This window comes from Necator americanus, chromosome II (assembly GCF_031761385.1).
Source record: "Necator americanus strain Aroian chromosome II, whole genome shotgun sequence".
Lineage (NCBI taxonomy): Eukaryota > Metazoa > Nematoda > Chromadorea > Rhabditida > Ancylostomatidae > Necator > Necator americanus.
The window spans coordinates 41,452,106-41,476,571 of record NC_087372.1 but is presented as its reverse complement, the minus strand read 5'-3'; the positions used below and the strand labels follow the sequence as shown (position 1 = coordinate 41,476,571).

General features: G+C 39.9%; 1 protein-coding gene across 3 annotated transcripts; it reads right to left on the bottom strand.

The window, feature by feature from the left end:
• Positions 1–1,303: 1,303 nt before the first annotated feature.
• Positions 1,304–23,857, bottom strand: RB195_020994 (uncharacterized protein; the record flags this gene model as incomplete). 3 transcript variants are annotated; one of them, XM_064189595.1, is made up of 33 exons in its annotated part: positions 1,304–1,484; positions 2,108–2,276; positions 2,619–2,685; positions 4,322–4,464; positions 4,524–4,699; positions 4,768–4,886; positions 5,283–5,366; positions 5,463–5,531; positions 5,934–6,001; positions 8,477–8,598; positions 8,829–8,957; positions 9,154–9,310; positions 9,730–10,038; positions 11,189–11,285; positions 11,533–11,690; positions 11,812–11,851; positions 11,993–12,195; positions 12,256–12,418; positions 13,399–13,489; positions 13,727–13,854; positions 13,911–14,025; positions 14,081–14,174; positions 14,512–14,687; positions 14,748–14,917; positions 15,147–15,265; positions 15,322–15,397; positions 15,853–15,942; positions 16,010–16,184; positions 16,267–16,354; positions 16,748–16,874; positions 19,335–19,463; positions 19,575–19,736; positions 23,774–23,857. In XM_064189595.1, 33 exons carry the CDS (start codon positions 23,855–23,857, stop codon positions 1,304–1,306), a joined length of 4,278 nt encoding a protein of 1,425 aa, XP_064045478.1. The 3 variants fall into 3 exon arrangements, with proteins under 3 accessions (XP_064045478.1, XP_064045476.1, XP_064045477.1); XM_064189596.1 differs by having other exon boundaries at positions 11,812–12,195; XM_064189597.1 differs by lacking the exon at positions 9,730–10,038 and having other exon boundaries at positions 11,812–12,195.
• Positions 23,858–24,466: the final 609 nt, after the last annotated feature.

Sequence of the window (24,466 nt, the reverse complement as noted above, 5' to 3'; positions counted from 1 at the left end):
CAACGATAAAACGAAGAAAAGAGAGATTACAAGAACAACATCATAACATAGACCATTGAAATCCATCTACAACGACAACAATATGTAGTTGCAAGAAACATTGAGCGGAAAATTCTTGAAGATCTCTTGTCGGCCGAAAAAGAAACTCTTTCTTCATGATCAAAAAATCTACTCTGTACATTTTGAAATGATGTGAGAAAAGCATTCGTTGTCATTGAAAGTAAAACACTCCAACAGAGAGTACTCATGGAACCGAAAATTATGGAATTGGAAGAAATTTATAGAAAGAACTAAGATAACCAGAAGGAAAATAAACCACGTCTATAAAACCAAACACTACAATTCCTGAGAGGAAGTTATTGCTAAACATTATGAAGTGACACGCATCTAGATGAAGTTGAACCTCATCAACACTGATTATTTTCATGACTTTTCAGGCTAGTTTGACTCAACGAGCACAGATCAGAACAAAGTAACGTTCTCGTCATTCTTAAGTAACTGCCAGTTGCACCTCTTTCAGGACTTTTTAACAGCGAGTATGTGTGACAAACGGAACGATTTGCAATTAGCATATTCTCACAAGTACTCAGCATTCTCGTGATCATAAAGTATACTGCATTTCATTCTCTATTCACTATAACATGTCTCTATCGAGAACGATACTTTTTTCGAAGTCAACTAAAGAAAGAAGAAAATGCTAGGCTTTTAATAATAACCGGGCATAGAATGAAGATTAGATCTACACGTTTGACACGCTTCTGGCATCTCTTGAAGACGGGTATTCGAAGGAGTATGAGAAAAAGATTAACAAAGACGAATGAATGTCATGGAAACTGACGTGGATGCGAATTTTGACAAGATACAATCACATTGAACTTATTGCATGTAACATATTAGATGATTCTCTAATTTTTAGGTGAGAACTTCCACCACACTGGGCAAACAAGCAATGTTCCCTGTACAATATGGAAAGGGAGAAGACACTTTTTGTAATGCAATTAGAGAGAAAATTACGCGAAAACTAAAGGATTCATATTCTGCAGCGCGAAATCCGATTTGTCACTGCGTTCTACGTACAACTGAACCAACACAATATGCGATAATATTGCGATTGACTGTTGAGCCCTATCACAGCAAAAATGCGTACTTATATCCCTCCCCAAAGCTTCTTAAAATCTGCGCAGATAGCTCGCAGATGAACTCATTAGTTCTCGTTCGATCGATATTACGAGGTATGAGAAAGGTAATAATGAACATGAATATCATCATTGCTAGATATTCTAACGATATACAACCACCTGGATTACACCACACCGTAAGTTAGCGATGGATCAAGAGTAAAATTAAACTCATTGAGCGAGTCCAGCAATCTTGACAGATATGTTAAATGCGTAGGAGAACGCAAGAAAGACGGTTCGTCGTACAACTGCGCTGTCACCGGCGTCCACGCCATTAACTGTAAAAAGCCGGACAGCATGTGGTCTCTGTAAACAACGGAATTTCAAGGATATGACGCGAAAAAGACGTAAAAACCTCAGAGAGCACATTAAAATGAGTAAAATGAAAAGAAAACGCACTGATTTTCACCACCGATTTATTTGCTAGGCTTTGTGTGACGAGAACAGATGATCTTCGAAAAAAAAGGACTCCGATATTGTGTTCACAAGATTCAAATTCGATAGCACAAGGGAAAGAGTCAATTTTGGTGATGATGATGAACCAGACATAGGAAGAAGGATGGGATGGGAAAATGTAATATCAAGTGTGATTGATGGACGTCTGACTCGTTCGATAAATTTCCGCTGCACTCGCTGACTTTTGGATTCTTAAAGAAGTTTCTCATATGCTCCAAATACCCAAAGTCTCGGTCTTGAGTACCTGATTATAGGCATGAGACTATTAAAAACACGCAGTAATGATATAATTTCAAAAAACGGTGAGAAAAAGGGATCGAGAGAAATCATTGAGGATCCCCAAGTTCAACTTTAAATGGGTTAACTTCCTCATCATTTTGAGGACAAAATGCTGCGAGGGATATCAAACGAAAAAAAATGTGGAAATTTATGAATGACCATTAGTAAGAAAAAAGTTGAGAAAAAAAAAATACCTCATCGTCAACAGGACAAAAACGTGAAATTTCGCATCTTTTCCGAGAGCACCACGTTCTGATATTCGACGCACAATTCTCAGAGCATGTGTTATGAGTTCACGTTGTTCACGTGGCCATGTCGCATCACGACGTCGCAACAAATCCATCAGAAACACACATACTTTCTCTGAAAAAAGGGACAACGATTTTCAATCACTAAGACAAATGAATAGAGTAGGAAGAAGGAAAATGGACTTTTCGATGGTGATAAAATAAGCTTTAAAGAAAGGCTTTAAAACAGACTCAAGTTAAACATTGCTATCTGACCGTTTTTTGCATTAATGGTTGTAAACATTTCTTGCTGCATTACAGAGCTTGCCGTGAACATCGTTCAGCACCTCATACCTTTACAATTATCAAATTCCCTTCCCAGAGAAAGCGTTTTCAAAACCGATCTGACGCCCATGCAAAGGTGATTTGCTTACAAATCACTTGTAGTGTGAAAAGTCTTAGTCCAGAAGTCACTTACCTACATAATCCCATGGAGAGGGTTGCCGGAAGAGCCATACAGAACCGTGACGTCCAAACTGGAAAGCCTACAACAGAAACTATTACATTCGAAAATAGAGAAAAAAGATCGTTCAACAGACATATTAAAAAAAGGACATCCCATTAATAGACTGACATTCAATATATGAGCATCTCCCACTAGGATAAGTTGGATTGTGAAATAATTCGTGATCATTTTCGTTTCAAGCTTAAATATGTATAAATTCTCACTCTAACAACAAGGCAATGTCATAGATTCTTAATTTTATTTATTCTTGTTTTCTGAGATCAGTAAAAATTGGACAAAGCGGCCGTCTCAACATCATTTGTTTTGCATTTAATCAAGACGGTCGCTGATCCTGTGATTGGTACTGTGTAAGAAGGGGGATCGGTACTTCAGAGTACCCTCACCATTAGTCTTCTCGCATTCTGAATAGGAACTTTTCACCTCGCAGACGAATCACACACACTGATCGAAAAATTGCTGCGGCTAAGGAAAAAAATTCCTTTTTTCAATCTTTCGAGCAAAAGGTACTACCGCAGATCAATCAGTAGTATACTCTCCGCTGCATTTCTCAACATCTTCCATCCATCATTCAATAACTTTTTCGATGCATGACACCGCTTTCATAGCGTTCTTTTTGAATTTTTCATTTCTATAGTCTTTTATGAACTTTTTTAAAATGACTCATTCGTTGCCCTCCATATACAACAGGAACCTAACGAACAGCTTCGACGGCTTAATCACTTTAAAAAAGTAAGACGCTGAAGGTTTCAGAAATGAAATGTTTTCCTCTTGACACCCCTCTTAAAACCAGCATACTACGAATTTGACGTGGTAAAGGAATCTGAAGTGATGTCTTCTGACCATCCTATTGAAGTGAAACCAATGGGTAATTTGCTGATGGGACCGAAACGTGTGCATAGAGTAGTGTTCTAACGTGCCTCGTAATAACAAAAATGACTCCTACGCCGTTTCTTGCGATGATCAGAGAGAGATGACCAGAACCACCCCTGATCCTGCAATCAACAACAACTCCATCTCTAGCTTTTCCCGCGATTTCACCACGATTGTTGTCTTTAATAATCCGAAAGAACAAGAATCAATTAGACAAAAACCAGGTGCCTTGTAGAGGAAGAAATACTCTTTCAAAAAATGTGCAAAATTTTTACCAATACTTTTTATCCCGATGTGCATTTTAAGCATAAAAAACGGCCACCATCTATTCCTCTACTAACTAATTACATACATTCCGATACACTAACAAACGATATATGCTCATCAAAAAGGGAATAGCCACCCTATATCAAAGTTTAATCTGACCTCACATTTAGAACATTTGCATTTAAATTTCAAACCTTCGCCGATGGATGCGAGAAGAGATCACTAGATTGAGAAATTACACATGACTTTGAAAGCATTACTATTGTTTACAAGAATTTGCCTAATCAGATAAAAAAAAAAACTTATAAAATTTCTAATTTCCATCATTCCCAAACACGGACTACATCCTTCACATCTAGAACTTCGGTGTCTACGTATTCGTCTTCTATTATTTACAATTATCAAATTCCCCTTCCAGAGAAACTGTTTTCAAAACCAATTTGACTTGCCCACGGAACAGAGAAGTTAATAAAGCAGAAGTGACGACAACGAAAAGAAGTAACCATACGCTATATTACCTGTTCAATAGCGTTGACCAATCCTCGTTCACCACATAGCAAATGCGCCAGTTCACTCTTACTATGTTTCTCGCTGTAGAAATACTTCACCAAAGCATTGACGGCTTCACCAAGAACTTGCTGGATTTCCGTGATACGGGTTTCTAGGAACATAAATTGGATAAGTCGATGAGTATCTCCAAATCGCCAAATAAAAACTTACTCCAACTTGGAGCTGAGTCATGCGCGCGACCTTGTGAGGGGCTACGTTCTCGTTGGGGTGTTTGACTTCTAGAAGAAACCCTTCCTCTTCTAGCACTTCGCGCTGGCGAATTCGGTACCGTGCCGAACGCTGAGTCAGCACCGTCGTCATCAAAAACTGGTTCTGCTACTAATAATCTAGAATAGAGGAATTAACATAATAACAATACGACATATGAGCACCCATTTAGTTTTTTCTAACGAACCTTTCGAGACTGATGTCACAACCATTGCCGAACCATCGGCTGTCTTCGACTCCTTGACCAAACCATCGACCACATGGAAATCTGTACATCTGACCCGTGATTTCGTTTCGAACGATTACCTTAAAAATAGCAGGCGTATCATCCAAAACACGCTAATCAAACAGCAGAGAACAAATGAAATGTGCGCAGTAATCAATCACCTTCTTAGTTGGATTGGTGTCATTTCACCGTAAACAACACAGAAAAGAGTCAGAAATGTCGGATATCAAATGTGAAGAGCACTCAACACGTGAAGATCCGACATTGAACAGTTATCAAAACCCAACAGGCCTCAAATCACAGCTAATTTCACTTATGGTCTTAAAATCGCCCAAACGGAGGATGTTGCAAAAAGGATTTTGACAGCACTAGTCGTAAATTATTACAAGCTAATCACCGCCAAAAAATACCGCTAACAAGTTAGGATGAATGAATAACTATCCTTGAAAATTTTCTGGTGTAAAAATGCAGCTCACATAGTCTAGATACCACTTGGGAGGCTTTTCTGTCCCAGATGCATGACCGATCCGTAGCGTCGACAATACTCCTAGATTCTTGTGCTGAAATAAGCAAAAGATCAGCAAGATATCAATATATACTTAGACCAAGGTTTATAAATCAAAAAACAAAAACGAGAAAAGTAGTTATGGGCTCACATCGAATTTGAACAGCGGTGTGTTGGCAGGGAGATTAATCTGAGGACTGCTGCAGAGGCTTCCGCCAACCTAAGAATTATCATTGCTCATCTACAAGTAACTGTTCAGTTAGTATGAACTAAAACAACAACAAAAAGATGAAGGAGGAATAAATCAAGACGAGATTATGTAAAGGATAAGATGTTCAGTGCTGATTAAACCATCTAGAATATGCAAGTAAATTCGACTTCATAATTGTAGAGGTTAAGAGGAAGAGACGGACGCGTACGAGGTAATGAAGTTAAGGAAGCAAATAGCTCTGTTAAGTCCTTGTTTTCATTCTCCCAGACAGCACCTATAACCAATTTATCGACCCCATACAGATGGTGGAAAAAGGTTAGGATGCCCGATGTCGAATTACCGATAAGACCCAGTGACGACCTTTTATCACCGCTTCTACACTCGTCCTCAAAGAGGTGATTAGATACGTACCGTAACCCAAACAGCTGGTAATGATCCTCGCCAGCCACCGGTCACAATGACGACTTGATAATCCATTTCTGAAGTGTATTCAGATGTTGAATGCATACACAAGGAAAATGTAGAGTACAATAACAGGAAATACAAACTGCTTATGATGACAAAGTGGATACGAATGGAAACAAAAATTAGCACAGATTCACTGTAAGCAGAAAAAAAGAAATTCTTTTCGGTGAACACTTAGTCAGACCACGGATATGACGTCTGTTATGTATGGTGACGTCACTTTTGTATCCGACAGGAATCGTGCTATAGGAAGCGCAACCAGGTTTAAGCAGGTGGTTGTGAAAAGTCTACTGAAAACTAGACCCTCCGTAAAAGACCCTTTTGAAAATCTCCCATCTTATCCTTTCTAATATAACCGCTCGTATAGCAACCAAAAATTAAAAATGACAAATGGAATTAAAGAAACAAAACATATATGCTTATTATTTGAAAATATGGGTTTTCAACGTGTATTCGACGACACAAATTTCTCTTTTGACACAAATTAGAGGCCTTCAAGAGTTCGATACCCGGCGGAATCTTTAATCTTTGCAAAACGGGAAAAGTACTGACAACAACGCAGGACACGATCTACAACCATTTTTATCTGTTTCCTACTTACTACTTGCACACAATTTTCCTCCTTGACTGTGATTACAGACGATCAATACTTCGATCTCCGCCGGAATCTTGATTCTTCCCAACGGAAAGAAAGAACTACTGAGAAAAACACTTACCGGCTACTTTTCTAAAATAGTACTTATGGCATTGCTAATAGCAATTAGGCGCGATTTGGAAGTGACTTAGCGATTAACGCTAGCCCTGGTTGGAAATGAATGCTGAAGGGTCAGATTTTGTTAGGATGAAATAAATATGTACAACTCACTGTAAAAGAAACCTAGAAGGGAATTAAGTGTAGGTTTTGTAGGGGAAGATCTGTATTGTACAGTTAAATTACCTTCTTTAGAGATTTGCTTTCTTTGCTTTTCTAAAGTTACTTGAGAAAAGGTTAAGAATTTCAGCAAATTTAGCAAACGTTTTCTCAACTAACTTTTGAGAGAACGGCAAACAACAACAAAAAATTTAATAGAAAAAAACAACTCTAGAAAACCCTTTAAACTCTAATTAGTTCTCATAAAGCACAAGCTGAGTCATTGGACTTTGGCCGGATTCATATAGATTTTGACGCGCAGCCGAAAATCTGAGATTTCGCACTTTTTCTCGTCCCTGGATTACGATAGCGCGGCTAAAAATTTGATGCCACATTTTGAAATTTTGATAGAGCATCAAGGAAAACCGTTACCTCCAAATTTTACTCTCTACAAGAGTTCTGGATCTTTTGAAAGGTAATTGAGAAAAATTTAAAAAAGGAATAAAAATTTGGAATTTTTCTCACCAAGGTTTCAAAGAAAAAAAAAACAAAAAGAGAAAAGAATTAGATATCTCCAGCTGTTGGTGTCTTTTCTTTGCTTAGAAATAGAACCAAAATTGCTTTTTGAGTGATAATCTGAAAACTCAACATTGTAGGATAAGTTGTTTTCTCTTTAAACTCTTTATCGCGAGATGCAAAAGTCTCACTTCTATTGATCCTCGACTGTTTCAATAAAAACAGGGATACACCGTGCTGCGCCATCCGCCAACGATAGTGTCGCTGGACCTCTCACCAAACTATAGTACGGTCAACACGATATGAAGCACGTTGCGTTCTGCAGTTGCGGAAGCGGCTTCCTTAAATCCTTAGATTCTAAGGAAGACACTTGCTGACACCATTCCCCGCTGTAATTTGAACTGGTCCCTTCTCGATTCCAACCGCCTCCTTCACCGCGCCGCTTCTAACGCACTCGCTTATGCAACTATACCGTGTCTCACGTCGTTTTGACCCTACCATACATATTCGATTATTAGAACTAAATTTTTCAACCCTTAATATGAGTTTTACAACGACTACCCTTTCCCTTCCCTCTTTGCTCTCTTCATCTCTTTCCTCTTCTTACCATCTCCCTACCCTTAGCGCGAAAGTCTAATCATACCAGATCACTCATTCGATTATCCTGCTCGTAAGCAAAGCACGAAAATTTTTGCAGTTTTAAAAAGCTTGAACTAAAACGTATTTGTTGTAATCACTCACAAATATTGCTGCTAATAGAACATCCGTGTTTACCACTCAAATAAGCTACACAACAAAAATTTAGCGGAGTTCATTCGTGTGCTTAAGAGTGCTATAAGTGCAAAAAAGACCTAGTGATAGTCACAAACGAATTCATACATTTGTGATTAACATACCTATCAGACAATAGTTGAAAACCTATAAAATAAAATCTACTTAAAGACATATCAAGAAGAATACAAAAATTAAACAAGAACGCGATTACTTTGTACCTATTTATAACCTATCTCTCATATTTTAAAAGCAAATTTTTCCTGAAATTACTGAAGAGCCTCGTTAAAAAGTATTTTAATTGGATCAACAACGAGAATGTAATGAGATGAGTGAGAAAAGAGAAACATACTAGTTTTCGTGAAGGTGTTTGTGAAGCAACGGAATTGTGCAGCATTAAGGGATAATATATGGTATAGAAACTGTTCTCTTTCATCCTCAGATCGTACAAAGGCGTGAGGTCTGTACAGTTCGCTGAAAGATGCAGCGATCAGTAAGTCGCTTGCAAGCATATATAGTACAAACGTTTTACGAGAGTCTACAAATAGCATAAGAACGTATAAAAGATAAAAAGAAATGTACGTTTTCATCTAAATATCAAATTAGAATGCACCTTCGACCACAAATTGGAGCGGAATTCGATTAGATTTCGGGACAGTATATAACGGGTGTGATCAACTAATTTAAAAAAGATAAAGCAGTACCTCAACAAGCGTGTATTTGCCAAAAGCGTTGCGAGATGTCGATGCAGCAGTTTTCGCTCCAATGCTAATCGCACAAATGCTCTCGCATATCCAATATCAGTCTTTATTTCGGTCATCCGCAGAACGTTCCTGATTTTTGAGCAAGTCAGCAATTGAAAAATGAGAGTAATCCAAAGATCTCTAGCATATTCGTCCAGTATAACAATCAATAAGTGAGAATTTCAAGGAAAATCTCCACCTACAAGAAAAAAGACGTAAGAAACAGTTAGGAAGCTTCTACATACATAAGTCACAAATATTTTAAGAATAAATGAGAAAAACTAACTTTAGGTCGTATGCCACATGAGTAGGCAGGGGCGCCAAGAGTACACGTGGACCAGTTTCAGGACTTCTCGGACGACTCTGTGATCTTCTACGTGGTGAACCTGTGACCATTTCTGGTGCTCCACTGACCTCATTGTTCCAACTTGGATTTGTAAAATCTGAAAATTATGTTGATACGAAACAGCGCAGAGAGTGACAAACACAAACAAAAGCTGCGTCCAAACACAGTGCACATTCCACTCAGTTAGTATAAAGCAACCTTTCACTTTAACTAAGATTCTATCTATTTTTCTCAGAGAAAGCCTCTGTGAAAAGGATATGTACAGTGCCTATAGAGAAAAATCTCGTCATAGAAAGAAGATGGAGAATATCAAAAATTCCGACCCCTTTTTGTATGGTAACTAATATATTTAATAGCACTAACATCTGATAAAAAGCAAAAATAAAATTCTGACACGATATGGTGCAACCGTGCATTCACAGTAATTGTGCGACAGTGACATGCAAGCAACGTTAGCAAATACTTCAGTGTCTAGTGGTTACACTGCCAAATTCGTGCAATACCCATCTTACCCACCACCGACAGAATTCGACTTCTTCATAGTTGGCGGCACTGTCCGACGATGCGTGAAGGCAGTGGACAGCGATCCGCGAGATTCCTCTTTTGGTGCATTGGTCAACTTATCCGCGAGGAAGTTGGCCGCTCGTAAAATTGACCGAGACCATGCCGGTGCACTCTCGTCATCCCCTTTCCCGAGTTCTCGCTGGATGGATTCCACGAGATCCGAAATAGCACCAGCGAAGTCATTCTCGTTTGAAGGTTGGACAATAACAGGTGCGGGAACCTCACAATATGGTAAAGAAGGTGCTCGCCTCATCAATCCTCCTGTTACAAACACAAACACAATCACAATATGAAACGAACACAGAATTTTTATATTATTTCGGGATAATGTTACACTATAGAACCCGTATCAAAGAATATTAGTACTTACTTACTACTTGCTGAAAAAAAAGATTATGATGAAAATGTAATTCTATAAGATGAACGTCATTTCAAAACTTTTGAAATGAAATGTTTCACTTTTGAATAGTTTAAAGGCATCACCCCACGAATCTGAGGTGGTACGGATTTCAGGTGGAGTATTCGTATACTGGATCGTAGATTATGGAGAGGGGTGTGATTCCGTCTGTTCCTTCCTAATTGCCGTTAAAAAAACGGCTCGGAAAATGCGGCGCCGCACAGGGCTGGCACGCTCCAATCGAATTCCTTGTAGAAAATAGTGCGCCGCAACGCTCGCAGCCGTATCTTCCGGGCCATTTTCTACGGCAATTAAGAAGAAATGGACGGAATCACCCTCTTCTCCATAACCAATTATCCCATATAAGAATACTCCACCTGAAATCCGTACCACCTCAGATTCGTGGGGTGATGTCTTTAAGTGTACGAAAATGTTTCTACAAAGGAGTTCAGTAATGATATCCCAGAAAGGCACATTTATGCATCTCCTTCGTTCTTTAAAGAAGTACAATTAAACAGCAAAATTCTATTATAAACTACGTACGCAATAGTCCATGCTTATTTATTAACCAAACAGTATGTATCAAACACATGAGAAGCTCCATATCTCATTTTGTTTTGGAACAACATCCCCTCAACGAAGGTCAAAATTTAGGGAAAAAAGTTGATTGTCAAGGGAACTATGCTTTTCTACACCCATAATCTAATCGGTAAGAAAGCATTTGTTGATTTTAAAAGATCACCAAGAGTAACATGTACAACAAGGCAGGACAAGAATCAGCAAACAGCACTAAATAGCTAACAATCTGCGCGCCAATGCAGCAGCCTACGCAACAGCATGTCGCAAAATCTTACGTTCGAGACGTTTCCTGAACACCAGCCACGCTAGAGCTGGAGTAAAATACATTGGATGAACATGACTCAAAAATAAAAACAGAAGATACAACATTGAAGCGGTGGAAGTCAACGAAAAAACCATCGTAGATGGCAAAAAAAGGATTTGAGAAGAAAGTACCTGGAGTGAGCATAGAAGACGACATCGTTCGCATAGAAAGACCTGTCTTTTCCAAATCCTGATGTTGGAGAACGAAACTCCACAGGGATGATTTACCCTGCAAAAAGAAGTGCAAACAAATATTGAGCAGTTTCTGGGTAGTAAAATCTGCATAGTTTAGTGCAAGACATCAAAAAAAGAAAAGGGCAAATAAAGTATAATTTTATAGTTGACAGTTTATTTGCATATCCACATTTTAATCCCGTAATTTATAATGAACTGTAGCTCATCCAACAGTAACTGCTGAATAGTTCGTTTGTGGTTCACTTCACAAAACAACTGATGAAAACTGATTAAATAGAAACCTGTTTCTTGATAAGTCCATGTGCCCATATTCTTTCTAAAAGGTCACAGAAGGATGCGACAAGTGTGTTTTCTTCAACACCCGTAATTCCGGCGTCCAGATGACCCAGCTGCACGGCTTCTTTTCCCATTTTGTCCACAAGCATACGTTTTGTCTTGCCTGAAACAAGGTATTGTAGGGTTGTGAGATTAAACTTCCAACGAACTCAAAAGCAAAAACATCTTAAAATTGTTGGAAAACATGCTTCTACAAAGAACAATCATTTTCCAACAAATCTCACCTTTCGTTTCGCGCAAAAGCTGATCCACAAATTTCAGCTGCTGTTGGGCAATCAAAGCAGGAGAGTCTCCTACCAAGCCAGCGCCTCCATAAGTACTAGTGGGACGGGCGTTGGATCCAGCAACCCAAAATAAACAGCAGGTGAGTTTTTTGGGCTTTCTGTGGCGGCTAAATGTGCTTACATCTTGTTGTTTTGGCCGCAACCTCGGATATCGCTGCTTCCAAGGACTTGGAGCTGGGCTAAGACCTACAGCTCCTTCTAGGAGAGCTGTGTTGATTTGCTGCGGCCAAACTCCTTCATACCGCATGGTTACTGCTCCAGCAAGTTCGTGGGGGCCAGGTACGACATAGTCCAGCGTTTCTTCACGTTTAGATATTAACTCTTCTGAACGAGAACTATATTTTCACTCATAGCAAATCAAGAGGCGAAGGAGACTATCCATACCAGTATGAGCAAATGGTGGCGTGCTTTCATAAGTTGGTGTCCGCACCATAGAGAGGCCAAGCTTCTCGCGCATCGCAGCTATCCGCGAATCGAATAGAACTAGATTCTCGTCGGGAGTCTCCCACTGTGACAGGATCTTGGCGTCGATCAGAGAGGTGAACATCTGCAAATTTCAGCAAACTCCTCTAATAACATAGAAAGCAAAAGAAGTATGGTAATTTTTTACTGTGTAATTCTTTTATTATGTTTGTGTTAATTTTTTACTGTAAAGGAACTAAGAACGAAGTTACTCCAAAAAAGGCTACCTTTCTTTAAAGGTAACAATCTCGACTTCAATGATACACCTTCAATGATTCAAAGATACATACAATGAATAGCCGCGATAACGACTGGATTTCATGGGCGCCGGTTGAAGATTTTGTTATATTTTTAGCAAAGAGAAATAAATCTAACGAGACTGGAGAGTTCGAACTTGTGGGAGGGAGGTGTAGCGCAGTAGCTATGAGGTTTCGTTGTGGCTGGACGATCGATCGGAGATTCGAATCCACCCTACTGCCAACCAAGCCTTTCCTCCCTCCGTGGTCGATAAATTCGTGCCAGGCTTCCTTGGGAAGATGAAACACTGACTTGATAGATCGGCTAGCCCTCACAAGTCATTAAACAGCCTAGTTACGCGTTCGTGGAGCTCGAACGACTCTGAATTGAAGTGAACGCGGTAGCGCATCCCAAGCGGACTGACTAACGCCAAACTCTTTATCCTTTGTATTTCGACCTTTACTTCCTGTTACAAATACTTGTTAATGTATACGGGATATTTATTTTAAGCTTAGTTGCTATGTAAGACACTGAAACCATATTTTTTGTCAGAAAATTCCGTTCTAGAATAAAAGTAAGAAATTTGCTTTAGATTTTGATATCATTTTCAGATCTATCTGTTAGAGAAAAACTAATCTGCAACACACTGAGACCTGCCGAGAAAAAAAAATTCTAAAAAAGTAATCATCTGCAACATAAGAAAAATGGCGTGAAAAAGTGGATACAAAAAGGTACCAATAAATAAGGCATCAAAACTCCACAATGTCTCATGAAGCAAAAATCCCCAATCAAATCAAAGTACAAACAGACTTCGACGTTATTTCTCACCTGTGTTTCCAAGAATGCAGCTAGAAAAGCCAAATGACTGTCTGGTTGGTCAGAGAGAAAGGAAGCTTTGTCAAAACAAACCATGCTATCTCTAAAACACTGAGTATTTCAATGCGCATAGCCAGGTCAAGACGACATGAAGCACGAGTGTGGTTGAGGTGCATTTGCGTACGCGCTCGGAACGCAAGTGCCAGCAAGGGTTTCACCACGCTTCTAACCACTATGCTCTACCGAAGCGCTTCGACAAAAGTCGCGTACGCAATTGCGTACGAGCTCCATGTCGCTTTGACCCTTTTATATACTAAATAGCATTTTCTAAACCACTAACCTGCTATCATCAAAGGTTTCACGATCTGAGCACCCTTGTCCGCCAACAACGAAGTGTTCATATGAATACAGCATGCAAACTATCCTATTCAGTACGCATTCCCGAATGGCATTGTTCAAGCGAGCATTCTTTAAAAAAATGAGTACCTCTCACACAACAGGGAATAGAAAATGTAAACATCAACCTGGAAGTACTGCTTGCAGACTGGAGAATTCGCATACTGATCTTTACAAGACAATTCGTGCTCAAGGTCTTGAACATCTACCACAACACCGGCTCTTCGAGCTATTTCCGCTACTCTGAAGTATGTTAATTATGGAGATTTTACACTTCCAGTGAAGAACTATAGAGCACCTTGCTAGAGTGGAGTTGTTCTTTAACACACTTTCAAGTGGTAGCGGAGCCAGATCCGCACGCGAAGGACGTGGAGAGAACAACACAGATTCGCCTGAAAAGTTGAGTTGGCCACTAATTCTACTGAGTAATAATCAGCCACAAGATTGCAATGCACAGAATACATGCCGAATTCAAAAGGATTGCAGACTAGAACTGCCTTGTTCATATTCTTCAACCGCCTTTGAACACTGGCTATTAGATATGATTACCAACACTGCATCATTAACAATACAACCGTCGCACAAAGCAAGATGCACAAAAGCAGGCCTTATGCCTGAGCAATGAAAACTGTCAAATATATAATAAAAGAGCTATTAATTGGTTGTAGATAACATGGATACGGAGGGTACATAAGCGAATAATATTTTAAATAGGAGGGCACGACTCACTAATAGTTTCATCAAGCGCATCATCGTGGTCAAATGAACGACTCATCCGTTTTGCGGACCATTCCTCCGTGCGACGAACGTTGTTGCTGCGGTTGGGAACACCAGGCGCAGGTGAATTTGTTAGTGGTGTTGTTCCACTCACAATAGACTTTGACATTTCATCCCACTTCGAATACCTTCGCGATTTACGTTTAAAAAAAAATGATAAAAACCACCTACAGCTACAATTACTCTACCTTTCAAGGGCTGTTTTGATTTCTTGACAAAGCTGCTTTGCACCAGGAAACGCAGGTAGATCCTCCGGAAATTCTGTCCTTCCGGTGTCAATATCCAGAACACACACGTTAGATTGAAAGAGAAAGTCAGGAACGCTTTCCTCGTAACACCAACCCATGATGTATGGAACCTAAAACGTCGAAAAAAAAATTTTCAAAACTGAGTCTGAGCTTATTCAAAAATAAATTAGGTAAGAAAGATAAAGTAGCTAAAGCTGATTATCAGTAGGTCGAAGATTTGGTGAAAAGAACTTGATGGTACTTTCTTGACACCAACTTTTCGGTATATGAACCGGAAATACTGTGAAATACCTTCAAACTATTAGGTTCCCACAAGGGAAGTAATCAAGCCAAACACACCGGTGCTTCCACAAACTTCAATTGTGAATACGGCAGAATTGGGACATAAACCATCTGCCAGCGAAATGGAAAAGCTAGTGCACACAAAGCTTCACTGACGCACATAAGACGAGAATATTCTAGAACAACAAACATCTCCTCAAAGCTCATCGACCAAAAAAAAAACTGGATTTACCTTTAGAACAGATTAGTATTTGGTGCTCTAGCAAGAAACAAGTGAATAATCTAAGGAACTTCTCCACAGAAATATACTGAAAGAGATAAGGTAAGAATAGACCACCATCAGGAAACTTCGAGACTCAGGTGCCATCCAATAAAGGAAAGAAAGAAACTACGGGAAATTCTCAGAAGCTGGCCCAATAGATGAATTGACACGAGACACTGACGCAACTGCGGCAAAAGTTGAATGAGAAGAAGCGAATAATTCGGAAGATCGCCAAAAAAAAAAAACGCAAATAAAGCAATGAGTTCCTCCCTTTATAGTTAGGACAGGTGCCTCTGATTGTTCACTGCACTATGTTTGAAGCGCGACGGTGAAGAATCAAGGGTGCACGCTTCAATTTCAAGCGCATTTCAACGGTTGTCTCAACAAAGCATCTAAATCCATCCAAAAGCAGCACATGTGTACGTTTTTCCAGAGGCTGGGACCACAGGGCGACAAATGGAAGTATAACTATCATGTTCAAGCATGAAGGTATTTCCTCACCTGGAACATTGCACCTAATGAATCGTCAAAAATGGGCAACTCTCTGGAACCTGGTCGCTGTACAAGTATGGTAGAATCCAACATTGTTACCTTTTAAGTTGACAATTTAAGGAAAAAAAAGCAGAAGAATGTAGGAATTTGAAAAACTACAACAAACCTTAAGCGTCGTTCCAGGCAATGGTAATGGAATTTCGTTAAGGATCCAATAAATATAACTTTCCAAAGGCAATTCTGGCTGAGAACCAGCGGTGAGTATTTCATGAAGAGTTCGTAAAATCGTCATCGTCGAGCATACCAGAGGTAGTCTTGTTATAAGGCACAACGTTTTACTCCTAGAATAGAATAGCTGAATGAATTCTTTGAATTAAAAAGATTATCTGAGAGATCGAAACAAAAAACTAATATAAAACGCACATGAATAAAGTGTTGTGACCGCCACCGTCGTAATAAGATATACGTTTTGTTCTACTCCTTCGACCACGAGGGAGGGTGTGGGTGCCACCTACAGAATAAGAAAATAATGAAGGTTACCGCAGTATATTCAACCATTAACCAACTTTGTTTCAGAAGCTTAGGAAAGCATTAAAAACATGCACTAAGGACGACTTTGAGGCTAATAACAAATGCGGCTGCTGCAACTCTAAGGCTGCCCGCATAGTTCACAGCCACGCGGGCGGCGCCGCCCGCACTGGCCTGCACTTGATGGTTAGTGAGCGCCCGCAATCGCGCGCTCAATAACCACCAAACAGCCGCCCACGCGGCTGTGAACTCTGCGGGCAGCGTAAGATCTGCAAAGATTCGCTGCAATATATCAATAAAGTCACACGTTTTATCCATTTCAGAGAAAAGATTAGATCCCACAAAATCTGTGAGCACAAAGTTTATTTCAGCATACCTGATACTGTACCTGGGGGTACATGATGCCGTTCTCGATCCAACGGTGGTTCACCGGCTGTAAGTTTTCGCACGTGTTCAGTGTGAAGCAATGACATAGCCTCACATAATCGGGAATCTCGAACTTCCTATAAAGAAATGATTATTGAATATTTGAATCAATAATAAACAGCGAGATAATGAAGCACATCAATAGAACTGTAATTGACATAATTTCGCAACGTTTTTCTATTGCAGAGGTCGAACACCGCATGTAAGGAAAAAGGATGAACGAAATATTGAGTGCTATACTGAAAAGTTACAACGAAGATTTGAGAACCTTCGGAACGATATATATATATATATATATATATATATATATAATAGAAGTGCAAGCAGGTGGCTTTGCTGGCTTCTCTCAGTGGTAGTTATATTCTGGCGTAAGTACTATGGCGAGAGCGCAATACTTGCATATGAAACGAATAACAAGAAAATCACAGATGTCCGTAGATTCTCCAAAAAGCTTGGGAGAATCTGATGTTTCTTGACATATTTAGCAATTGTGGTGAGCGTATGTAAAAAGCCTAGCTACCAAAAGTGCATCAATATTGTCGAAAATCCCTTTAAGGCATCACCTCACGAATCTGAGGTGGTACGGATTTCAGGTGGAGTATTCGTATACGGGATAGTAGATTATGAACAGGGAGGTGATTCTGTCCATTTCTTCCTAATTGCCGTAAAAAACGGCCCGGAAAATGCGGCACGTGCACAAGGCTGGCGCGCCCCAATCGAACTCCTTGTAGAAAGTAGCGCGCTTGAACGCCCGAAGCCGTATCTTCCGGGCCACTTTTTACGGCAATTAGGAAGAAATGGACGGGATCACCCCTCTCTCCATAATCTACTATCCCGTATACGAATACTCCACTTGAAATCCGTACAACCTCAGATTCATGGGGTGATGCCTTTAAAGCCATTGTCCATGACGTACAGATCCGCACATATATACTGTGAATGGTAATATAGCGGTAAATCTGTAACGAAGGCGCAGAAGTTTGATGAAGTCTATCGTTGCTCTGAACCAATTGTAATATATTTTTTATTACATTTCATGTGATGATCTGTGATAATCATAGTGAATTGGACGAAGTGTCATCTAGTTCTATATATTATGAATAAGGTACTTTATCATCGGCCCAGAAAGTGGTTCACATCTTCCTCTCCGCACCTCGCTTTTCATCAGCGTTCACTGTAGTGTTGCTGAACAATCCGTTCCATCCCTCCTTCACATGTTGTTTCACGACAAGTTTTATTGAACACTCCATCTCAATATTCTGTCTGTGTGATAACCGACCAACAACCATGACGAGCGAGACACTCTATAGCATATAGGAGTGGACCAATATGATTGGATAAGTTTGTAGTACACATGATCGTGGAGTTACCGCAGGAATTCGAGCCGGACAGACAGATTAGAGCTCTACATCACAAATGATTATCTATACACGGAACATAAGAAAAAGATCTGTTTCGTAAAAGTCCAGATTCTCGCTTCACATAGCACGACTAAGCAGGAGCTTGTATGAAATCTCCTTGATGTTCGCCTTCATTTCCTAATCACATTTAACAATTTTACTTGATACATTGTTAGTTAAGAACCTAAAAGCTGAAGATAATACCATTCAAATTACTCACAAAATTGCGCATCTTTTGTAGGGATGTGAGCACGCATTACGTAGAGATTTAATGCATGCTCAAGAGGTATTTATTAAACCTAAATTGGTAGATGCAAAAGTTTCAATATCGGAGGATAGCGGAGTATTGTACAAAATTGTGTTGACAGCTGATGTACAAGATAACGTCTGCTAAATAAAGGGTTCTTCTATAAACTTTGTTGCATCAGTATGGCACAGTAACTGTATAGTCGGTTCAAAACGACATGAAGCACGGTGCACTCGTGCAGTTGCGTAAGCGGCTGCTCTCGAAGCGGCGCTGTGGAGCGTTACGGTTAGGGTCGATGGAGGACCATTGACCCACGTCAATCCAAGCCTCTAGCTCCATAGTTACGCTAGAGATTAGACGGACCCTCCTCAGGTGAAAAGGGTCTAACTCATGTGGTCCAGCTGAAGTGATGGGGGTCCCATCGCCAACCGTGCAAAAGTGAAGGGGTCCTTCCTTCAACCGTTCAAAAAGTAAAGGGGGTTAGAGCAGCTGCTCCAACTATCGTATGTATGGCTAGCTCCACCGCGCCGCTTTCGCAACTGTGTCGTGCTTCATATCACAGTTCATATATAAATAAATAAATATAATTTTGACTCTACAACAAAATGTGTATCATTGTAGAACGGGTGATACGTTTGTACTCAGGAGTAAGTAATAGTAGAAATAAGAGATAAACCACAGTGAACAGAAAATTAAAGTGATCAGCAGCGATTTTATTTAATTCTTTCTTGATAATTCTACCACAGCTTCTAAGTTTGATTTCAGATTTCGTGACCGAAAGACTTTGTCGCATTCGCAAGTCACAGACATCATCAGATGCTATATAGTAGGAAAAAACACCCTAAACAGAAATGAAAACAATCTACAAATTGTCTAGAAGCGTTACAGACCTCGTAAAAAGTCATGACAGTGCCATTTATACGATTACCATCTTCCCGAATGTTGGCGAAGGTATGCATTGTGATATTTGAGGGGACATTCTTCTCCGTAAAGAAGCGAAGTCCTTTTGGCATACATAGCTGAAAACGAACGCGAGTACAATAAAAATGGAATACACCCGAACAAAAACAAGAAACATTAATGGAAAAGAATGCACACCAAATTCGTAAGAACTTCCAGTCTAAACATACCGATAGCACCTCATCAGAAAAAGGAGCTCCGGGCCGTTTCTGTGGAAAATGGTGTAAAATTTTCGCAACGAAAGAACGCTGTAAGGGTGGCTGCTGATCTCTCGCTTTTGGATTTAGCCCGTTTTCCTCTCCACAAACAGGGTCATCACATGTGGTGTCAATCTAAATAATGGGAAATTCACTGGCAAATGACAGTCTCGCCATAAAGCCCCAGGAAAAGAAGTAGGATTTAATCAATGTCAAAGGATATCTGGAAAAAGGAATACGAATCCAAACGCATTGTAATATACTTATACATATATAATATAATAATTATATATAACTATATACAATCTGTGTTGCTGAATATAGTCGGTCCCGAATGTCTTCAATTGGATAGGTGCACCTTTAGTGTGCACCGCACGCTTCTTTGCCAGACACCAACCCCCCTTTTTTCTCTCCCCCCAATCAAGAAGACCAATTGGAAACGTTAGACACCGACTATATACGTTCTGAATACAAAAGTCATCAGATCAATTGGTCTGAAGAAAACACAGGATGAACAATGAAATATGAACAAGGTGCAGAGAAATCATGGGATCGATGGTGTAACATGTATGGTGCCTCCTTTTAACACGAGAATGTTGAATTGTTCTCAGGACTGTTTCGGCTTTATTGTTTTCACCTTTTAAGACCCCAATAAAAACAAGAAGAGGTACTAGCATACGACGACAAGGGATAAGATAATCAGTTTGCATGAGAGTATTAATGTCACTGACTTTTGTTCTTTAAAAATTTTGCCTGTGCGAAATCCACACAGAGCTCCAAAATAAAAACTGTACGAAAGTAGTTCTAAAAAAATATTTCCTTCAAAACGAAAGAAACAAATGATAATCCATATGCAACTCGTTATCAAATTCAAAGATCCTTCTGAAAGACAGATCCACACAAAACCGAATGGTTCAATTTCAGAGTAACCAGGTATAACAACGATTCATCTAGCATCCCCAGTAGTACTGTCTGCAAAACAAATGCTGTAACAAAGAGAGAATAAGTAGAGTTTGGTGCGGCAGTGGATGGGACAATTGAACCGCTTGCGGACTGCTCTGCACCAGTTCCATCGATTGCATATTTTGACAAAATATAGATGTAATTCTTCATTTGTGTAATTTGTGTGAACTTAAATCAGTTCTTCACAACTTGCTTAGACATGTTAATTTCTCTGATTGAGTAGATTTATGTACCCTGAGAATCGCTTGACCAATTACTTCCTTGCCAACTACTGATGAGGAACTTCAGGAAGGCGCACTATCGATCAGTTCTTAAGCACCACCACTGGTGCACTGCACTTCACCTAAGCAGGCGGGGCTAATATTGTTTATTATACACCGTTTATGTTTATTGTTATTAAAGTTTATTATTAAGCATACAATAAGTATAGTCGGGTCAAAACGATATGAAGCCCGCTCCAGTTGCGTTAGCGGCTGCACTCGAGGCGGGGCAGTGGGGGAACGGTCAAGAGGTACCCGTATGATGTGCCGCCGCGTATCCAGGAGGCTAATGAGCGTCGTTAATTGCACCGCGCGTCTCCTGATACCGTCATAATCGCCACAGTAGCCTGACTGCTCCTCTTGTGCTACGTCTTCAAGATGCCCCGCCCACGCCTCCCTCCCTTCCCATTTCGCCGCGTCTACCGCTCTGACAACGATTTTTTGTCGCCGCACCTACAGCTCTTATGATGCGATTTTAAAATCGAATGGAAAGGAAAGAACATGATATTAGATGTTGTTCGAAGGTCTACATAAAGTGTGCTTGCAAGTTAATATAAAAGAAGGAAAGAATGAAATAGATTTGTATAAGTGATATGCCATTTAGAAATGCGAGTGAAAATGAAATTATCCTGTCTCGACTTGTTAGGTGGGGAACACTCTTTCATCTCTGGGAATGCAAGAGATGTTTCAAAAAATGTCCCACTGATCGGTGTTATGCTATCATTTTTACTTTTTTCTTCGCTTTCTACGGATTTCTTTTTGCTCATCTAGCTGGGTAAAATTGACGTCCAACGATCAACGAGGCGCGAATAATGCCTCACAGACATACACTGTACCTAAAGGTATATCTCGAAGATACAAAGGTCTCTATTCGCCACTAATATACCTAACCTGTCATATCGATTTTATACAGAGAATAGATAGAAATGAAGCGATAAAACGCTGTTGAAAGAAGTTTGAAGAACCATACAATTTCAAATTTCCATTATATAAAACTGTATAAAACGTACAAGCATGTATTGAAATATTTGACATGTGCCGTATATAAACATTATATCTATGTAAAATTTTGAAAAGGTAAAATGTAGAAAGGAGTTTAAAGAATGTATACAAAGTAATAAGCGCGTAAATTTACCGTTATTATAGCTGCTGCAGTTGAAGCTGAACACGAATTCGCTGAATGGCATCGTGACAAACAAATACTTATGCACTGCTAGTTTATATCGAAGACATAGGGCATGAAATGTGTTAAATTATGAGATGTGTGGAAGTATATGCATGTTATTCTTTTCCCTGGAGCATCTTTTTGAGATAATTTCTACTTATGTAAAGTTACATTGGATAGAAGGATCTACTTCTTCTCTTTTATTCCCAATAATATGCGCTTAGTTTACTATATCCGTACATCAGAATTCGCTGCGGCAATTCGTTCTTCACTCCCTCTCCAAAATTCGCACTATCTACCGCTTCGTCGCAGCGCGAACGTCGCGCGCGGCGTTGATCAGAGAGCAATAGGTAGGCGGGGTGTAGGTGATCTCAGGCGGTCGTGGAGAATGTATAGCTGGTGGAGCGGTCGTAATTACGCGGAGGAGCGCGGTGCTGAAGGGAGGACAGGAGCGGTCAGCCGGTTTTCCCCGAACCGCAACGATGAGTGGTACTACCAAGGGTCCCCCGCGATCCCAACCGCTACGCTCCACCGTACCGCTTTGGGCGCATCCGCTTACGCAACTGCAATTAGCCTCATGTCGTTTTGACCCGACTATAACACCTAAATTATGGTTGCAGTGATTTTAACCGGTGTACGTAAAAATACTTTTATTGGTGGTGAATTTTACAGAATATCATAGAGCGGTCACATGGCAAATTCCACAGTCTGCTAACAACGAATATGGCGAGAAATTATACAGAATAACTCGTGATCGGTTGGTTAGGTGTGTCTACTGTGCGAGATAGAGGGAGTAGTGTTGCACGTTGGTAGTGGAACTCTTTCACCTGTTAGAATTGGCAGAATTTATTTTGAGGACTAACTATCGTTCATCTCAGTATGGCAAGTAGTTTGGTGAGAGAGGAGAGTGCTCCTGGTGCTCAAAAGCATAGGTGCGATAGGAAGGAGCTGGACCCTCTTCAGGTGAAGGGGTCCAGCTCACCGAGTGCAGCTTAAATAGTGAGGATCCCTTCGCCAACAGTACAAAAGTGAAAGGGGTCGGAGCACAGGGTCCGACTATCGTTTATGCTCGGAAGGTACCCGAGCTCATTTGGTGCAGCCGACAAGACAAGCGGACAAGTTTTGACACATTTCAAGGCTTGCTCATATAATTAGTATTAATATGCATCATAACATATTAAATTACAATATTAGATTTATAATAAAATATAAAAATATTATATTAATTATATGAAGGTTTCAAAACATGCGTAGGAGGTACGGAATCCTCGAAGGATTAACGACGCAATGATTTCAAAGAAGAATTGGAATCTATTAGTTATGTCACCACAATCACTATCAACGAATACTGCCGTTGAATGTTCGGCTTTGTTACGGAGAAAACTATGTAAGGAATAAATCCATAGCATATGTATATGACATAATTCTTCCCTCTAGTTTGGGTAAAAATTAGGCTTCAAGCTATTCACTGGTTACTCAGTTCATTTCATTTTGGAGTTCCTACATCACTCAAACTCAAAAAAAAGGTCAAACTTTGCGTCATAACTTGCCTTATTTTGTCAGCTGCACTCAATTATCTCAGGTACCTCCCGATGCGCACCCGCGAAACTATCGATATGGAAAAATAAGAAAGACAAAGGACAGTTGGCCATCAGTAATGTTTATAGAAGTTTGATGAGTTTCTGGACAGAACACCAATCAGATCAATCAAAAAAAGGAAAAATTAAGCGATGAAATGAATGCGTGGGGAAAAGAACACAGAAGAATGATCGGGAAATACTCACCACCAGTCCAACATCAGGGTCATATCCAGCAACCACAAAATAATCGACTAAAGTTGTCTCGATGTCTTCTTTTACCGTCGTCATGACTACAGTTTGTGTTGAATGCAGACACTCGACGAAATCATGATGCTAACACGTCACGAGGCAGCTCAAACAGTACAGTCGCAGTATTTAGGTCTCTAATAATTTGCTAGGGACGGTCAATTCCTGAACAATAAAATGATCAAAACAGTCAGGTTAGTTTACAAAAGCACTGATGGCTATAGGAACTGGCTCCCCACTCATTTATTCATAGGTAAGAGATCTATTAACATATAAACAGAAAAACTTTACGAAGAACAATACAAAAGAGCGAAAAGATACTGAAATCATAGAAGTCGAGCTCTCTGTAGCAACTACACTAAGGACAGTGTGATATACTTCAATTACGCGGAGATTTTGGTCATCAATATCCACATCTAATCTCGTACCTTAGCCTTCATTTCAGAGGAACATATTAAGGGGACTGAGACCATTCGATGGTAGCTGATGAAGTACAAGCCGTCAAAATGCAAAAGACCAGAGAACAAACGCAACCAACTACAGACCCAGCGATGACATTAATCAATAACTTGCCGTTAAAATAAATCGCGGAAAACGCCAACACGAGATGTGCGTCAAGTGACGCCAATTGACGCGACAGCCGAGCCCCGT